The 18,976-nt window shown below is 33.7% G+C and overlaps 1 protein-coding gene across 1 annotated transcript in view; it reads right to left on the bottom strand.

The window, feature by feature from the left end:
• Positions 1-2,816: 2,816 nt before the first annotated feature.
• The window catches only part of LOC106875017 (derlin-2), a 24,262-nt gene continuing 8,102 nt past the window's right edge, over positions 2,817-18,976 (bottom strand). Inside the window, exons 2-6 of the mRNA XM_014922968.2 lie at positions 14,369-14,434; positions 12,388-12,555; positions 10,756-10,954; positions 8,253-8,343; positions 2,817-7,260 (exon numbers count right to left, since the gene is read on the bottom strand). Coding sequence (XP_014778454.1) covers positions 7,164-7,260; positions 8,253-8,343; positions 10,756-10,954; positions 12,388-12,555; positions 14,369-14,434 — 621 coding nt within the window. The 3' untranslated portion in view covers positions 2,817-7,163. The remainder of the gene's footprint in view (positions 7,261-8,252; positions 8,344-10,755; positions 10,955-12,387; positions 12,556-14,368; positions 14,435-18,976) is intronic.

Here is an 18,976-nt window from a genome sequence, read left to right as displayed (position 1 = left end):
TATATATATATATATATATACACATAGGTTTGTGGGTTAACAGCGCAGGCATAACTGTGTGGTAAGAAGCTTGCTTCTCAACCACATGGTCCAGAGTTCAGTCCCACTGTATAATACCTTGGGCAAGTGTCTTCTACTATAGTCTCAGGCCGACCAAAGCTTTGTGAGTGGATTTGGTAGAGGAAAACTGAAAGAAGCCCATCATACGTCCTGTAACTTAGCAGTTCAGCAAAACAGACCAATAGAATAAGTACCAGGCTTTAAAAAAAATAAATCCTGGGGTTGATTTGTTCAACTAAAATTCTTCTAGGTGGTGCCTCAGCATGGCTGCAGTCAAGTAACTGAAACAAGTAAAAGATAAAAGATAAGAAGGCTACCAATGGTTTGATGTAGAGAGAGATCTCTTTACATGAAACCGTTGGTAGCCTTGTTAACCCACAAATAAAGGATATTTATCCTCCAATGCCGTGTTGAGCACTCATTCTCACTGTTCAATTAATTTGTGTATATATATATACATTTTATGTATATGAGTATGTAAATAATACATACACACCTGTAATCAAATATATATATAGTTTTTCTAAATGTGATTTGCATTATCATAATATAGCATCCATGTACCCGTGACATGTGTAAGGATTTCAAGCGAGATCGTTGCCAGTGCCCCTGGACTGGCTCTTGTGCGGGTGGCACATAAAATACACCATTTTGAGTGTGGCCGTTGCCAGTACCGCCTGACTGGCCTTCGTAGGATTTTCGAGCGCGATCGTTGCCAGTGCCCCTGGACTGGCTCTTGTGCGGGTGGCACATAAAATACACCATTTTGAGCGTGGCCGTTGCCAGTACCGCCTGACTGGTCTTCGTGCGGGTGACACGTAAAAGCACCCACTACACTCTCGGAGTGGTTGGCGTTAGGAAGGGCATCCAGCTGTAGAAACTCTGCCAAATCAGATTGGAGCCTGGTGTTGCCATCCGGTTTCACCAGTCCTCAGTCAAATCGTCCAACCCATGCTAGCATGGAAAGCGGACGTTAAACAATGATGAATCCTTCATTGCAATCTCCTGTAGATTTACTGTTCTAGTTAAATTTGGGTGTTAGTGTAAGAAATGTAGTTTGAAATCCTCAGTAATTCAAAAAGGAGAACTTTAATTCCCTAAGAAATTAGCACTAACTCATTTGAATGTATGCCAAGCTTTTCACTCAGGTGCTACCTCTTATCAATAACAATTACTTTAAGATCACAAATATTTCATTAGTGGTCGTTATATTGAATTGCTTCAAAGTAGTGAGGTGGCAGAATTGTTAGCATATCAGACAAAATGCTTAGCAGCATTTCTTCTATAAAAGCAGAAATCAGATAGATCTGCTCAAAATTTCATTACCCTTAACTGCAAAAAGCAGTTGGTATATTACATGCTAAATTCAAATCTCACCTAGGCCAACCTTTTATCCTTTTATGGGTTGGTAACATTAAGTGCCAGTCAAGTACTAGGGTTGATGCAATCAACCTGCCTGCTACCCTCAGAATTGCTAGCCATGTGCCAAAATTAGAAAGAATTATATTGAGTTGCTTCCGAACAGATGTCCATGTTAATACAAGATTTTTTTAAAATGTACTGAGCAACGGTTATAAATTTCAGTTATGCACTAGAACATTTAAACTTTACGGATGAATATACAAAAAGGCACCATAACATAACTTTAGATAAACTTCTAAATTAAAATTTTGCTTTATATGGTTACTCAGTTGCATTTTTCTCCAGCATGTGTCTTTTGATAGTTCTAAATATCTTACAAGATTGATCAGGCTTTCTTGTGTAAAAAAGGATTGTACCTACATTCTCTTCTGGTTTGTATTTGGAACTTGATAAGAAGTCCAGAAATACTACCAGGAATTGCAATTTCACCAATACCTACTTCATATTTGGTGAAGCTCTGCTCATCACGGGAAGGAATGGGAAGACAGCGTTTCAAGTAAACATGTGAAATCCAAGTTGTTAGACATGTCTTTTATAAATGAAATCTTGTTTTATAATAAAAGCTAACAAAAACCTCCATCTCCTCAAATTAGAATGCAAACATAAAACAACAAATGGTGTATGCATCTAGATCAAGTAAATTCCATTCAGTTATGATAAATAGGGTTGCAGTAAATTAAATGGAGATGATATATCAATATTTAGCTTAGCAGTACAATGTAAAAAGCATCCAGTACATTCTGTGGAGTGGTTGGTAGTAGGAAGAGCATCTAGCCATAGAAATCATGCTAGAACAAACCTGGTGTGGGCTCTAGCCTTCTCAAATCCACTCAAATTGTCCAACCCATGCCAGCACGGAAAACGGACATTAAATGATGATGATAATGGATATAACAACCAATTTTTCCTTCAGCCAACTTCCTAAATGATTGCAAGTTTATAATCAAATTATACATTCTAATCTAAACAAATTTTGGATTTGGTAACAATAATAACTCTTGGCTCAATTCCTTAAAAGAAATACATTTTCTTAAATCTTAAAGTTGTAATTTTTGTAAATATTCATTTATAAAAAAACAATCCTTTCACTGCAGAAATCAGATATATCCACTCAAAATTGCAGAAAGCAGTTTTATATACCAGTCTATATTTCGTTACAGAGTGTTATGTTTGAATTTTTTTTTTCTTGTTGAGACATGTCAAGTTTAGTGAGGCAACATGTCCTGCAAAGGATACCAATTCTGTATTTTCGTAGATATTTAACATCATTACTGGAATCACCATGGAATTTAATTTTGCATTTAAAGGATTAGAAAAAGAAAAGTAATAAGACATTTTCCAAGAAATTCTGAATGAAAATTTTATTATACAGGCTATATACAACTTACGATGTAGCTTAATAAGCTGACAATGATGTTTTTTTTTCTTAGGTACAAAAGGAATAAACAGCCGAGTAAAGAGTGTTATGTATGTTTCACTTTTGACAAAACGAGAACGAAACACATTGTACAGAAGAATCTAAGCAAATAACTAAAAAAAAATAAATCTAATAACACCAGTTTAATTTTTTAAATCAAAATTTAAATAAAACTGTCATGTGATTGAAGTGTCTAAATATTAAGTTATTTGTTGAAGGATATCAGATAAGACCCATTTACACGAGGAAAAAAGACATTTTCTTTTTTAAATGATATTGATCATATAGAGATTTGGTTGTTAGAAAAAATATTTAATAAAATATATTCCAAATAATTGAGATATTTAAAAAAATATACTGAATTAAGGACTTTGTTTTAAATTTGAGGAAAGGGATTTATGAATAACATTTAAAGAACACATACATGACATGTCTAACAAAGATAATTTTTGCCTGACATTATTATTCCAATGAGAGAGCTACTGAAATAATTTCAAAGAACTAAACAGAGATAGTGCTACAAGATATATAAAACACAGCATTAAAAGCTTCAGTCTGGGCCTTTCTTTGATAACCTTTGTTTAAAATAAATAGAAACACATTATCCATCTTAGAACATAGAAACATGAAAACATGGTATCAAATTTTTCAAATAATACATACTGCCTCAACACCATTTACATAATTCCTGGAAGTTTTATTTCATTGATTTGAACCTGTGAAATATCGTATTATAGAGATGTTTCATCTACCCCTTTCATGACAGTATAAAACTCATCTACCTTAATGTGGCACAACTGATTTTCTTTTAGAAGTTAATTTAAATATGAATGTTCCAAGCCTATGGTAGAGCTATTGTTGTAGCACTCCTGCTTAATGTTAGCAGCATACTCCAGTGAAAAACCAATGAAAGTTATTCACTAGATTAAGGTAACAATTGATTCATGTAACAACTGAAAAATTGCCATTCTACATAGAAAGGTGTAGTATAATTCCAATAGGAAAAGCCCCAAGAGAGATGGTAAATATTTAAAAGGTATGATTGAATATCAATTTTTAAATACTGTTTCTCTCACAAGCTCGAAATTAATATCCAAATTCCTTAACAAGTAACCAATTTAAAGAAGAAAAACTTTTAATTCATTAAATAGTTTGTTGTAGCATTCTAAAAAAGACAAAAAAAGGTGTTATGCTTCCAGCAAAAATAATCCCAATCTATATTTCATCCTCAGTTGGAGACTTTAGCACATATATTTCCCCAATCTCCTTGGGAAAGTATGAACATAACTTCTAGCTGTTTCTGACACCCACTCCCTAACAAATAGAGAAACCTTTGGAAGGAACATTTCTTCATCCTCGAGAAAAATAAATAAGATACAGCTTAAATATGTTATTGCAATTATAATTATAAATCCATAATTTCTTTTTAATTTCAGACTTTTTAAAGAATTTGATATTTTAATTAATAAAAGAAAAACACAAAAATATTTTTGAATTTATGATCATTATTGTAATAGTAAATGTAATATTCTACTTATAATTATCTTTCATTCCATAAATGAGGATTTACTCTCATCATAGTATACCCCCAAATCAATTAGTAATTTCCATTTCAGTACTCCTCCACTTTCTGCTTGGTGAGTTGGGGCAAAAGACAGTATATGACCCACAACTCTACAGCTGTGGAATAGATTACCTTATTCACTTAGCTTTTGTAACTCTCCCTGTTTACATAATAAACTTGCTCACGTTCCACAGAATAAACCCTTTAAAAACCATTTTGTTAAACATTCAATTCACTAAATTACAAACATCTCTATTTCTGCTGCAATGAAGCTAAATAAAGACTTGTGGCATTTTGCATGTAAATTTTCAACTGAAGAGGGTTGTAATGGAGAGATTATTAGGATGAGGCAATACAATTTACTGCAAGAGCTGATGTATCTAAAAATAGGTTGTGGCATACCAAATTTATTGAGACTAAAGAGCCCTTATTATCAGGCTTTGTATCACTATTGTTTTTTAATTTAAAGAAGTAAAAAAAAAAGGCTCAGTTTTAAGACATGAATGATTAAGCCATGAAGTCAACAGTATTTCCTTATTGGGCCTCAGTACAATGTTTGATATTCATTGCAGCAAATCATAATTATTATTGGCTCATCAAGGGGAAATGGGACAAAATAAAAAAAAAAGGATTAACAGGCTGTAAACTAGATATAATAGCATTTTGAAAGGGAAACATAAAATCCTTCAAATTTAAAATTAGTAAGATTGTGGGAAATAACATGGAATTACACAGCAGAAATGCCCTACAACAATTATTTCTAGTTATCAGTTACAAGACAAATTCTCTTTACCAAAACTTAATATGGATCAATAACCAAAGGTCCATGGGGGAAAATCCAGCTAGCATTGAGGTAGAAGCATAGACCCAAGACCAAAGTTTTAAGAATGGCAATTAAAAATAGTATGGAATAATTCTACAAATATGATAAAGCATCATAGCTTATTTAAGGTGAAGCGCTGACAAGTAAAATGGAACCCGTTTTTAGTTTGTTTTTGCAACATAGCATTTTCTAAATAAGCAGATGACTTTAAAAAGTAACTGATAATTTTAAGCTGTCGTAATTATCCTTTCAGGTATTTACAGCTATCCATTCCAATTAAATGAAGTTAACAAAGCTCAGGCAAGAGGATCTCTACCTCTATAAATATGGCACTTGAATCTTAGCAGTTGAAATAGGATTGTTTTATAGAATTAAGAAAACTGAGAATAGAATACAAAATTATTTCATATTCTTAATATTGTCATAACACTAGTGCAGACCACTATATGTACAACCTTACAAGATATACAACACATTGCTATAAGTGAAGTACTGCAACAATAATAGATTTCTGTAAAGACAACTAAAACAAATAAAAGAAGTTTACAAAGTAAACATTCCTTCATTCTTTGGAAAAATAATACCATCTTAATTACATCCTTTTAAAAATCAAACAAAGGAAACTGAAGATTCCCTACCAGTCTTATAATGGTCACTTTGCTCTGCCAGAAAAGTCAAATATGTATGTGTAAAACGATATAGTATCTATAGGGATTTATTAAATATTTCAAATAAATAACATAATTACAATAGGTATATGAGAAGACTCCTAAATATGAATTATTCTATACAATATATACATATATCACAAATAAACATCTGGAAGCATTCGGGAAAATGAGGAAAGAGTGCAGAGCCTAATGGTAACAGAGTATTATTCCAAAAGCTTTGTAACTACATTGGTGACTAAGATAGTTGTAAGAAAACAATATGATATTTATAAGTTTTTGATGATTATCCAAACTATTAGATTGTCTTTAACAGTCACTAGACTATTTTTCCGTCATTTTCTCTTCGGGGGCAACCTACACACGCTATTATTTACATATAGTTCTTACATACTTTCCCAACTTAGAGGTAACCCTAAGCACATTTTCCTTTGTGTAGAACTTGACCAAAGCAAATTCTTAACAATTTTCATATATATATATCACATTAGCATAAACATCATCTGATTTTCAAAAGGTTCAACAGTAGCTGGCAGGGATGAAGGAAGTAAATCAAAATCTTTGAGTTTTCATGATACAAGTACTTGAGAACACACATATTTCACCATTTAGCTGATCTCAGAAATGATGTCAATTTAAGGATTCATAGGGTTATCAATAAACCAACTCAAAGTGAATACAAAAACAAAAAATGTCCATCAGACGAGAGGTTATTTTATACTACAATAGAAAGTTTATTTTTTTTTTACTTTTTCTTTCATAATTAAATAAATAATTAAATAAACAATATTGAATGTGTGTAATATACTGTCTGTATTAGTGTAGGGATTTTTTCCAAGTATGTATCTGGGTGTGTACACATCTGTGAGTGTCTGCATGAAATGTTTTAAAAAACTGCAGTATTTTCAGTAAGTTCACAAGATGTCAACAAAGCTAATTAGAGTTGTTATTATCATAACCCTTATCAAAAGTATACAAATTTATCCAAAAGAGAATAGCTGTATAAATTTGAGATGTAGTTCAGTCAGGTTGGAGGAGTGAAGTCATTTGCTTTAGAAAATACCACATATAACATTAGTGCCAAGATGAAGTGAAGCGGAAGGCACAATGCTGTGGGAAAGCAGTTGTCTTCAGAAAGCTGAAATTGTATCAGACTCCTTTATATCAGTTCTAAGTTGGAGGAAAAAAGAAAACCAAGACAATAGTTCTCTAGTTTCCATTATTGCCCCAATCAAACCCACCTGGACGGTCCTCTGGGAATGGCTGGTAATTTGGATCTTCAACAGTTGTGTCCATCAAATATTTACTATAAAGAGATGAAAATTAAGAAACAAAATGTAACAAAGGAAAAGATTATTAAGGAAATATCATTATTTCTGGAATTAATTTTCTTTATATCAAATTATATCATTAATTACAAAAGTTATTTTTATAATTTATTTTTCTCATTGCTTCTTCAGCATTATGATTTTTTTAGAATAGTATTTATTGTTGCGTATTCTATAACACTTCTTTTATGATTTTTGCATTTTGTTTAAAGCTTTGATCGAAGATTCATTTCCATGAGTATGGCCATCTAACTTATTGTGTCTGGAAGAAAAATGTTTGTAAAGCAATAAAAGGAAAAAACATAAGTGAGTTTTTTAAATGGCTTTATCGATTCAAAATGCCACACCATTTAATTGCTGTATTAGAAGGATGAATTGTTACAATAATTATATTGTCTCCTTCATATATACCAATCCTTGAACTTAAAGGATTCATATGATTGAGAGACTTATCTCTTCACAAATCAACCACATGTAATATTCCAATCATTCATCAAATTCACATCTCTACCCTTTTACAGAGCTAACAATTGTCAATTCTTTGAACTTTTGATATAATAATTAACTGATAAAGAATGCAATTTGAAATGTGTAAATTCAAATAAATTTTTAAACTGTGGACTTTATATACCAGTTATATTTCTATCAATCTAAGCAAATAATGAATGGGAGTATTAATTATTGAAACAACTTTTTAAAAAATCTGGACTACTCATGGGGAGAAAAGTGGAAGTAAATATAACTTGACAATAACAACATATGTAGAAGTTCTGAATTGAGAGCAGATAGTTAATAATTTGTGAGTTAAGGACAACAAAGAAGGAATGAATGATTAAGAAAAAAGTTGATATTGATAAAAGTTGGGGTATATAATGAAAATTTTGCACACAAGGGCAGAATAGATAGAAAGCTATTCCAAATCAAATCTAAGTGGAAAGATTAGAATTTATTAGTTGAATGCAATACTTACAGAAATCGAGGAGTTCGCAATATTTTGAAGCCACCCATTTGTAGAGGGAATACATCTTCAAGGTAAAAATAAAGGTGGCCAACCAAAATTCCTGATAGTAAAAACAAAAATCATTTGCATAATATCTCCAAAATAATATAACTGACAATCATAGATTAATTGTAACATTCTCAAAGATTCCTTTGACAAAATCCATTTCTCAACCTCCAAAAGGTTAAAATCAAAACAAAATTTTTTTTCTTTAAATCTTAAAAGCAATTTGAAATATTGATCAAAGTATATATTTTTTTTCTCTTTTACATCTAATTTCTACCATTATGAGAAATCAAAGGTATATTTAATTTTGAAATTTAAAGTGAAGATGGAGGCTACTTTTGTGCTTTCATGCAATAGGTCTTTCAAGATCCTCTGATCTGACATATAGCAGTGTTTTATTCTGGGTTCTGCTCACAGCTTTTTTTACATATTTCCTCACAAACCTCAGGGATGTTATCTGCATTAAATGATAACTGGATACCTTTACTATCATAATCATTTGCAGTACTAAGTATTTTTCTGAACCTTGCCATCTTTAGTGCATGAAGGGTAGTCTAAGTAGGATACTGTTTATGTTCTAGTAGTGCAGTATATTTTACCTTGATGACAGCAGTAAGCTTTCTTCAAACTAGACATGTATATTGACTTATTTCTTCTCAAAGCCTTCATAGCAATGATATAGATAGCTCCACTGAAAGAGTCCCATTTCCTTCCTTCCAGTGGTGCATAAAGAGAACATTTTACAGTGACTTGATGAACTCTGCTGCTTATGTGGGGTCTTAGATTTTATTGGCATCAATGCAATGCTTGCTTGGAAGCTTGGCCTAAAGTAACTTCTTTGGTTGAAGCAAACAATAGTGATTTGTATCACAGCATTGAGTCATGAGTACATTTCTCAGGTGATGACATCTTGTTAGTGGCAATGTTTGGAATGTGGGATATCCTTAAGAGACTTTGTGTTGAGTTTTAGTCTAGAAATAGGCATCAGTAAGCAAACAAAACTCAAACAGTTGTTACCTGTTACAACTTGTGTTTCCAATCTCATACTTCCCCTAGGAGCTTTGTCAGGAGTTGTAGCCAGCATCCATTTTAGCACTGAAGTTGCTAAGTAACAGTAACTGTTTCTAACTTGAGACCCCTTGTATTATCTTGAGAGCTGGTCATAAAACTGATCCTTTGAGTTATGTGTAGTTGAAAGACTAATCAGATGTCTAAAATCAAATGAGAAAATCTACTTTCACTAAGCTCAGTCATTTTCAACTGTGGTCTTATTTAAACCATTTCCCAGTCTGAAGAAAGCATACTCTCTCTCATGAGAAGTTTTCATTTATGTGAGACATGTATCATAGAACATTGAAATATTCACTTGTAGTCTCAACAGTTAATCACTGCTGCATTTCATATGTGGCTGATCTGAAAGCTATTTGAAATTCTAATGATCACAACCCATCCATTCTCGCATTGTCATCTGAGTACTAGCTTCTTTTTTGTCTTTTTGTTGTGCCTTGCACAGCATTTATAGTCTGCAGTTTGGGCTACTTGTATTTCTTGGCTCCTTGCACCCACTGGAGCAAGTGGACTGTGATGGAAAAGCACCTAATTGACCGAGGACTGTCCAGCTTAAGGTAGGTAGGTAGATGTCCAGTAAGACACAATAGCTTCTCTCTCCACCAAAAGAAGATCATGGTGTTATGTTCAATGCTAATTGAGTGCAGGTTTATAGCCAGCAGATTTCTACCTTCCATGTTCTGCTGTGAAGGTGTGTGGCTTAGTGGTTAGGGTACTTGGCCCACAATTGTATGGTCATCAGTTTGATTCCCACCAGCATGTTGTGTCCTTGAGCAAGACACTTTATTTCACATTGTTCCAGCCCACTCAGCTGGCAAAAATGAGTAGTGCCTATATTTCAAAGGGCCAACCTTGTCACATTCTGTGTGACACTGAATCTCCTTGAGAACTATATTAAGTGTTCGCGTGTCTGTGGATTGCTCAACCACTTGCACGTTTTAATTTCATGAGTAGGCTGTCCCACTAAACAGATCAACTGGAACACTTGCTGTCATAACCGATGGTGTGCCAGGTATGTTGTGCTGAGGTAACACTTGAATGTTGTCTCTCTGGTGCAAGCCTAATCAAAGTTGAATGGAAGACCAACAGCAATTCACCCCTCTCCAGACCACTGATATTGTCTGAAAGAAGGGCAAATGCTGGTACAACTTGGCACTAATAATGTTGGCCCAAAAGTTGCCAGAAAAAAGTTGAGAACAACATTGAAAATTCATAGCTGTGGTCCTTAGAGACCATGGCTCTGCATATTTCATAAGGATTTACCCCAGTGGATTGGCTGCAAGTCAGTGATGGTCTGAAACCAAAGTTTGCCCTCTCTTAAATGAACTGCCTTCCCAGGATGACATGTTCCAACCACCTGAGGTATTGATTTTATACTCATAATGTTGATTTTACTTACCCATAAGATCTACAGCAACAGAGTTACCTAACAGGAGAGAAAATGTCAGGAGTACCCATGGTAAATAAGGAGCCTGAAAATTTAGAAGACCAAAGAAATTCATTCTGACATAGGGATTTCGTCGACTCCAGATATACACCAGCATTATAGTGAAGGCATTTCCCAAGAAGGCGATATTTCCAATCAGTATTGTGTTGATCTTACAGAGATATTAAGGAAAAAAAGATTCTAAAATATGAACAGGACAACTATACCAGACTTATTATCAGTTACTTCACAGTTTAGTGTTACCTAGTCTATGCTAGTTTTCTCAAAGGGATTTCTTATGCTCAGAATGATATCCAACATAATACTAAAAAGAGTGTTGAACTGCACTTTTCATCTCATAATAAAACCTAACTACATCATTAGAAAAAAATATTATCTCTATGAATTATTCTACAACATAACTAATTTGTGGCCTAACCAAAATCCAGCTACCTTATATAGTAGAGTTTTAAGTGATAACAATTACTTCACCAATTCCTTTCCTTCTTTTATTCACCTTCTCATATGTATGATCAATGGGGACTGATGAAAAATAACAATTGCATCCAGTTATCACATAGTATCCTATGTACAAACTCTTCTTTAAAGGTACAAGGAATTTGAAGTAGAAAATCATGAGGTTGAACTTTTGCTCCTGATATAATTGTATACGAGTATGAGCTGGTGATGTGTTATAAATGAGTAGCCAGAATTGTACATTTGGTTTCTTTCAGTAAGCTATGACAATTCTGTCATCAAAGACCATCTTTACTTCAGAATGTAGCTTCAAAAGTTGTCAAGAATTACAACAATAATTTGGTGAGCTTAAAACGTCCTCACTGAATCTGATGCTCTCAAAAACGATGTTGCTGCTACCTCTTAGTAATTTCAGGTTCTTTGAAAGTGTCAGACCACCTCAACCTACAGAAAAGATTCCTCACAGCAACCAACAGAGCAAATACAATGTGAAGCCCTCTCTCACAAACTTTGTTTTAATAGTGTATTTGAAGATATCTTTTTGTTCCCCAGTATTTTTGAATTAAATCTAAAATAACCTGATTTTAAAAGATTTACAGTGACATCACATACACAATACCTTATATAGAAACAAAATAATTGAAGGCATGACTGCAGATCTTCACCGAAAAGCAAATGTTCAAATTGTATCAACAATTCAAATATTAGAGCTATTTGAATGTTATTGATTTTATTGAGATTATGGGCCTACGTGCTCCAAGGGCTCACAAGCCTCTTATTGCCCACTCAGGCTAGAGTTGTAATTTTGTTCTGTACCTTCAATGTTATAGTAAAAAGTAAACTTTTAAATCAATTTGAAACAAATATTAAAATTAGTCAAATTTGGCACCCTACTGTAGTCCCCTGAGTAACCAAATAAAAAATATATATATATATATAATAGTATGTAATGTAAATAGATAACATTAGCTAATTAAAAATAATCAGCAAGCTGACAGTGGATGAAGAACAAAGGTTTTTGAGAAGTGATATGCTGTCTACAAATCCATCAAACCCATACCAGCAAGAAAAAACACATTAAAAGAATGATAATGATAGAAGTATATAAATTCATTTAGTAAAGGATACAATCATTATAAATCCTCCAAAAAGAAACATAAAAAAGAAGTCAGATGTACGTCCCCGAAATGACCCTTCTTCCAGCATACGGCAGTAACGATAGGCGAAAATTATGTTGAAAATAAAATTGAAGCCAATAGGTCCAAAATACATAAAATTGGTAAGAAGCCGCCATATCTGGAGACAGAAAATATTTAAAAATATTTAGAAATTTGCATATATCAGAAAATATATGTTGGATTTATGAAATGAGCATCAGTTTTTAATTTAGCATCAGTAAAATATAAAACAAATTTAAAGAATGAGTAAAACAATATAAATTTCAACTGATCAAAATCTCTATAGCATCAACAAACTTATAGCTGGATACAGCCTAAATTTCTTTTATCTTTTTTATATTAAGCTAAGGGAAGTTAACTGGAAAGAGGAATAATAATATTACTAAACAATTCTGGAAGCACCATTTGTATTTTTTTTTTGTTTATTTAGCACATTAATCGGTCAGATTCAGAGCTTTAGTGAAAAGGAAGACTGGTAAACTCTGTAGAGTTTATCAATATTTAATAAATATAACTTCTGTATATGAAAGTCTAATCAAAAAGTATCGAGACTGCTGCTATGGTAACAGCTAAAATATGCAGAGTGGAACTGCTTATCACAGATTGACCTTGAACTCTGTCACACATGCACATTAATTTATAATGTTCTCACACTCACTTCTGTTGTTTATAGCAACGCTTCAAAGTAAAGTGTGTAGAGTATGGCCACCTCACCACACCAAAGAGATTCCATCAGTGACCACGGCAGAGAAAATATGTGTATGTGGAAAGAGATGCAGCTTGAAGGTTAATACAGCCAAGAATCTCACTGAAAATCAAATCCCACTTGAAAGGAACAAGATTTCAAGACATTGAAAATGTCAAGGGGGAAGTTGCTCACTATCCCAAAAAAAGGAGCTCGAGGAATGCTTCCATCAATGAAAACGATGATGGATAGTGTCACTTCAGAAGGGGATTACTTTGAAGGAGATCAAATGTTGAACTGATGTGTGTTGTAGTTGTCTTTTTATAGCACAAGTCCCAATACTTTTTGATCAGACCTTGTATATGCAAAGAATACTGAGGAAATAAATTAGCAATGACAGATATGGTATTCTTGTTTCTATTCACTTTGATAGTTTTCTAGTCAACACTATAGGCATATCATGTAACTAGATTTTATAGAAGTTACTTTTTTTATGAATATATTGATTAGTGAATTTTATTTTATTTCAAATTTGAAAAAAAAAAACCTTAAAAGAAAGATCTATTGTAGTATTATTTCATCTTGGCAGAGTTATTTTGGTTACTTAATGAAGAATAAATTCACACACACGTATATGCATGAGAGAGAGAGAGAAATAACGCATGACACCTCAGGCAAGTGTCCTCCTCTAAAATAGTCATGGACTGACTGAAGCTTTGTGAATGGAATTTGGTAGATGGAAAGTGAATGAAGAGGTGTGTGTATCAACTATCACCTGTTTTCAAGCATATTAAAATTTCCTCATGACCAGACATGTATGACAGTGTCTCTCATTTATAACAATCTCATATCAAAATGAAGAGGCACAGACACATGAAGAATATACAGACATGAATATAAGAACAAACTAGAGTTGCAGGAACTAGCGCTGAATAAACTATGTGCATGTATACGAACACTTTTATGTACACTCAAATGCAGGAAAACCTTTAGTTACTGAAATGCTTTTGGGAGAAAAATCTCCTCATTGACAATATGTTGTTGAAAAACATTGGTCATAGGATGCATGCATTTCTACAGTGTTGTAGTATTGTCAGCTACAAACACCAAAACTGTTCTTCACAGCCTTGTGTATATACATATATACACACACATGCAGTCTTAATCTCATTTGAGATTATTCAGTTATTAAGGTTTGAAAAAAACATGCTCATAGTAATATGATAGACACAAATAATATACTTACTTGGTACTTTTTGAAAATCAAATCTGGATTAAAGTATAATTGTAGTGGTGTTATTATATCTAATTTCTGAAAATGAAACCACATTGATATTATTAAAATCAAATATATTGTTACATTCAACATTATTATAGCAAATTTTTAGAGAAGTTTAACACAAAAATGAAATGCTTATAATTCTATACCTAGTTAAATTGCAACACAGTTATTTAGAAATCATTAATAGAGCTTCTAAAATAAAGTAACCAAGATATGGGTATTTGATCTTAATTTAATTCAGTTTAATTATTACTCTTATAAAAATGTAGCAAAAAGCGTTTCTACCTAATCACTTAATTTGTTCAACCTGTCAAATTTTTTGCAGTCTTAAAGAGTAAAAGCCACATTTTAAATCATTTTCCTCTCACAGCTTAGTCTAAAAAGTAAAGGCTCATTAGATTGGAGGATAGAGACAAATGGGTTGGGTTAATAAGTTTTAATGTTTAGGTTAAGTCCAATAGTTAACAGATAATAAGCATAGTGATAGTGTCACAGAAAGATGCAGTAGTTGAGGGGAGTGGGAAAAATACCTAGCAATGAGACCTTAGGTACACTCAAATAATGAGGACTACTGAGAATGATCCTTTTCCAGTGGAGTAGCTGTAGAACACCTCCATAAGGCTGAAAATGAAAAGAACCCAAAATGTATAGAGAAACTGTCTAAAATGTGTCTAATTGGCTGTCTAAAAGCAGTGCACTTAGAATCTCTGTATTATAGAATGTGAAGATGAGAATTTATGGAAGCTGATTTTACAGTTAGATTCTATTTGATTAGAAGTGGTTGTCAAAGAGACCAGAGAAAGTAGATTGAGTAGTGTACTTCGTCTGTCTATGGGCAAAAAGAAAAGAAATATATAACAAGTTTTGAACATCTGAAATCATCAGGGGAAAAAGCTCAACAAAACTGACATAAGCTACCAAGCCTGGAGTACTTTGTTATCTAAAGAATTTTTTGCTTTTGTAAAAATGTTTCTATTTAAGTAAATCTAAATGAAATTTGGTTTTACATTGGAATATTAATTGATAGGTAAACAAGTTTTTAAAAAGCAAACTATCAAAAACTCTTAAGAGCTTCAGGTTATATATACACCATATATGTAAAGTTGTATGGCTAATTAGACCAAAAGATACTACAACAAAAATATATATCATACAACCAATGTTAAGCCTTGCTTACTGAAGTTCTCATGAAAAACTTTTATTATAAATGCGCTTAAAACATCTTACTGGTACCCAAAACATTGAATGCAACAGTGAAAAGCCTAATTTTGTATTTCATATCTGTATAGTGTTCTGTGAAGAATACAAAACTGTTAGGATGAATAAACTCCTCCTTGAATATGCATGTATAGCAAGATATGTGGTTGGATAGTCAGTAATAGGTGGTTGAGAAAACAAAGACAACTTGATAAATCGAAGTGCCTTTTAAATGAATGTGGTGTTGCAAAGAGATCACACATTTTTATTGAAGAGCATAAGTAAAGCAATACTGGAGATTCATTATTAAAGAGGACTAGGGAACTGCTAGTATGAAAAAACCCACCTTCCAAATATACGAGGTGCATTCCAGAAGTTTTGAGAGTCTTTTTTTTTTTTGGAAAGGCAGTTATAACTGTCCTAGATTATTGTAATTTTAGTAAATGTCTTAAAACATCTGGCATGCACCTTGTATATATATATATATATATATATATATATATATATATATATATATATATATATATATATATATATATATGATGAGATCTCCCATCAAAGTGTTCAGTTTTTGGCACAAATGATTTGTTTATAGTAATCAAATCAGACATGCTGTACAGTGGCTCACTCACTCCAATAAATCAACATTGCTTATACAAGTGCACAAGTATGCCGTACATCAGATGTTGAAAAATGATCACAAAGCAATGTAAAATGAAGAGTTTTGCTTAAGAATATAATGTACCACCCAGTCTGGGAATGAAACCAGGAATTAGCGATTGTGAGTTGTAATACCTTAACCACTAGGTCATGCACCTTCACTCCATATATATATATATGTATATATAGTTCGGTTTCCTTGTATGTCTTCACTGTCCTGTTTTTGTTCCCAACTTTGACCCTCTATAAATCCAAAATTTTATTTTGTTACTTATAGGACCAACTGTGTTCGAAGACTCATATTGTCATTCAATGCTTGAAATGACAGCTAACAACTGATGAAGGTCGTTCTTTGTGTTACTTCTTTTGTTTTCCATTTGTTCCTCTCATTGTTTGCGTATTGAACTCATTTGTTTTCGTATTTCATTTTGTTTACTGTTGGTGATGTCCTGTACCCTTATATGCATGTGTGTGTGTGTATATATATATATGTATATATGTGTGTGTGAGGGAGGCGCAATGGCCCTGTGGTTAGGGCAGCAGACTCGCGGTCATAGGATCGCAGTTTCGATTCCCAGACCGGGCGTTGTGAGTGTTTATTGAGCGAAAACACCTAAAGCTCCGGCAGGGGATGGTGGCGAACCCTGCTGTTCTCTTTCACCACAACTTTCTCTCACTCTAACTTCCTGTTTCTGTTGTACCTGTATTTCAAAGGGCCAGCCTTGTCACACTGTGTCACGCTGAATATCCCCGAGAACTACATTAAGGGTACACGTGTCTGTGGAGTGCTCAGCCACTTGCACGTTAATTTCTGTTGATCGGATCAACTGGAACCCTCGACGTCGTAAGCGACGGAGTGCCAACATGTGTATGTGTGTATGTGTGCATGTATGTATAGGTAAGCTCCAAGGATCAAAGTGTAGGAACAGAGCTGGATTAACCATTATGCAAAATAAGGACTTGCTTAAGGCATCAAAGGAAGGAGGCACCATGGAAATGACAAATGGTTTATGGCACAAACTAAATCACTTTAAACTTGCTAAAATAATATTCAAAGTGGTTTAAATGATTGGAAATGTAATTTCAAAGTGTTCATGGTGTCACGGTGAAAATCTGATCACTCTGACCAGGTCACAGAGGGGAAGACTATCCACCATCACCTCAGCAGTGAAGAAAAGCATCACAGAGTGCTGGAGTGGCTGGACCGTACCCACTCAAAACCCTGAGAACAACCATCAAGTGAAATAAGTGACTACACATGCAATAGGCTCCAGTGTAAGAACCACATAGTAAAGTTTAACAAACAACTATACACGCAGGTTCAAGGTGCAGCCATTTGTGTCGGTGTAGCTGGAGATGTGGCCAGCTTCTTCATGACCTGGTGGGACAGAAAACTTAAGCAATCTTTAGCAGAACAGTCCACAACTCTTCTACTCTACAGTAGGTATGTAAATGACATTAATATCATAGTTAAGACCAACTCTAGTAATGGTAATGTAGAAACTGAGATGAACATAATGGAGAGCATCCAGCAAGTAGCTAACTCCATCCACCAAAGTATCAAGGTAACCATAGATTACCCCACTAGGCACCCCAACAAATAGACTCCCCATCCTTGATACTGAACTTTGGTTAGAGACTGTGAACAACAGAGTGCAGCTCCTCCACTCCTATTACATGAAACTTCCAAATATGTTGTTCACAAGAACTCAAGCTTTGCCACACAACATGAAAATTAACATACTGATAGCAGACTTAGTTAAGATAATGAACAACGTGTCCCCACTATGCAAACCCTATGAAATGACAAAATATGTACAGAACTTCATGCACCGTATGCAATTCTCTGCATATGATCAGAATGATAGGGTTCGAGTATACAGGGGTGCTAGAAAGAAATTAGATAACATTATATGTAATGATACCAGTGGTATCTGCCCTAGATATAGAAACAAAGACTGGAATAGGATACAAAGAACTTGTGACAAAGCAAACAGGGTGAACACGTGGTATAAAACCGACAAATATCAAGGAATGATGTTTGAAGAGGCCATAACCCATGGAGAACTAGCTCGTAGATTTAGGAAAGCTCTGAAGGAGACCAACCTCAACATTAAGATTGTTGAAAAGCCAGGGAACTCCATCAGATCACAACTATGTAGGACGTACCCCTTTGAGAATACCATATGCACCAATGATAATTGCATGGGATGTAGGATTAGCCCTGGCATTAACTGTAAAACTAGAAATGTAGTCTACAGCATAAGATGCATAGAAGGTGCTTGTAAAGACATGAACATGACATACATAGAGGAGACATCTAGGAGCATTGTGGAACTGAATGAACATTTGAGACAATATGAAGACAAAAAACAGTCCTCCATACTCTACCAACATGCCAAGGACCAATATGGAAGCAACCTCGGTCAACTTGACATCCACATCTTATCCAAGCACCCAAAGGACCCAAAACTCAAATACAGGAGTATGTCCTCATAAATGAAATTTCCCCAATACTAAATAGGAAATATACATAGTAGATATCATACCTCTATACCCACAGTTTATACAGGTAGAGTAGAATAGTTACTGTGCTGTTATGTAGATAGATGTATGTATGTGTGTGTGTGTGTGTATGTATATATGTATATGCACATGTATGTAAGCATATGGATAGGAAAGTAAACAGATAAACATACAGACGGATAGGTACAT

This window comes from Octopus bimaculoides, chromosome 1 (genome assembly GCF_001194135.2).
Source record: "Octopus bimaculoides isolate UCB-OBI-ISO-001 chromosome 1, ASM119413v2, whole genome shotgun sequence".
NCBI classification, from domain to species: domain Eukaryota; kingdom Metazoa; phylum Mollusca; class Cephalopoda; order Octopoda; family Octopodidae; genus Octopus; species Octopus bimaculoides.
This window is presented reverse-complemented; position numbering and strand designations above follow the sequence as displayed.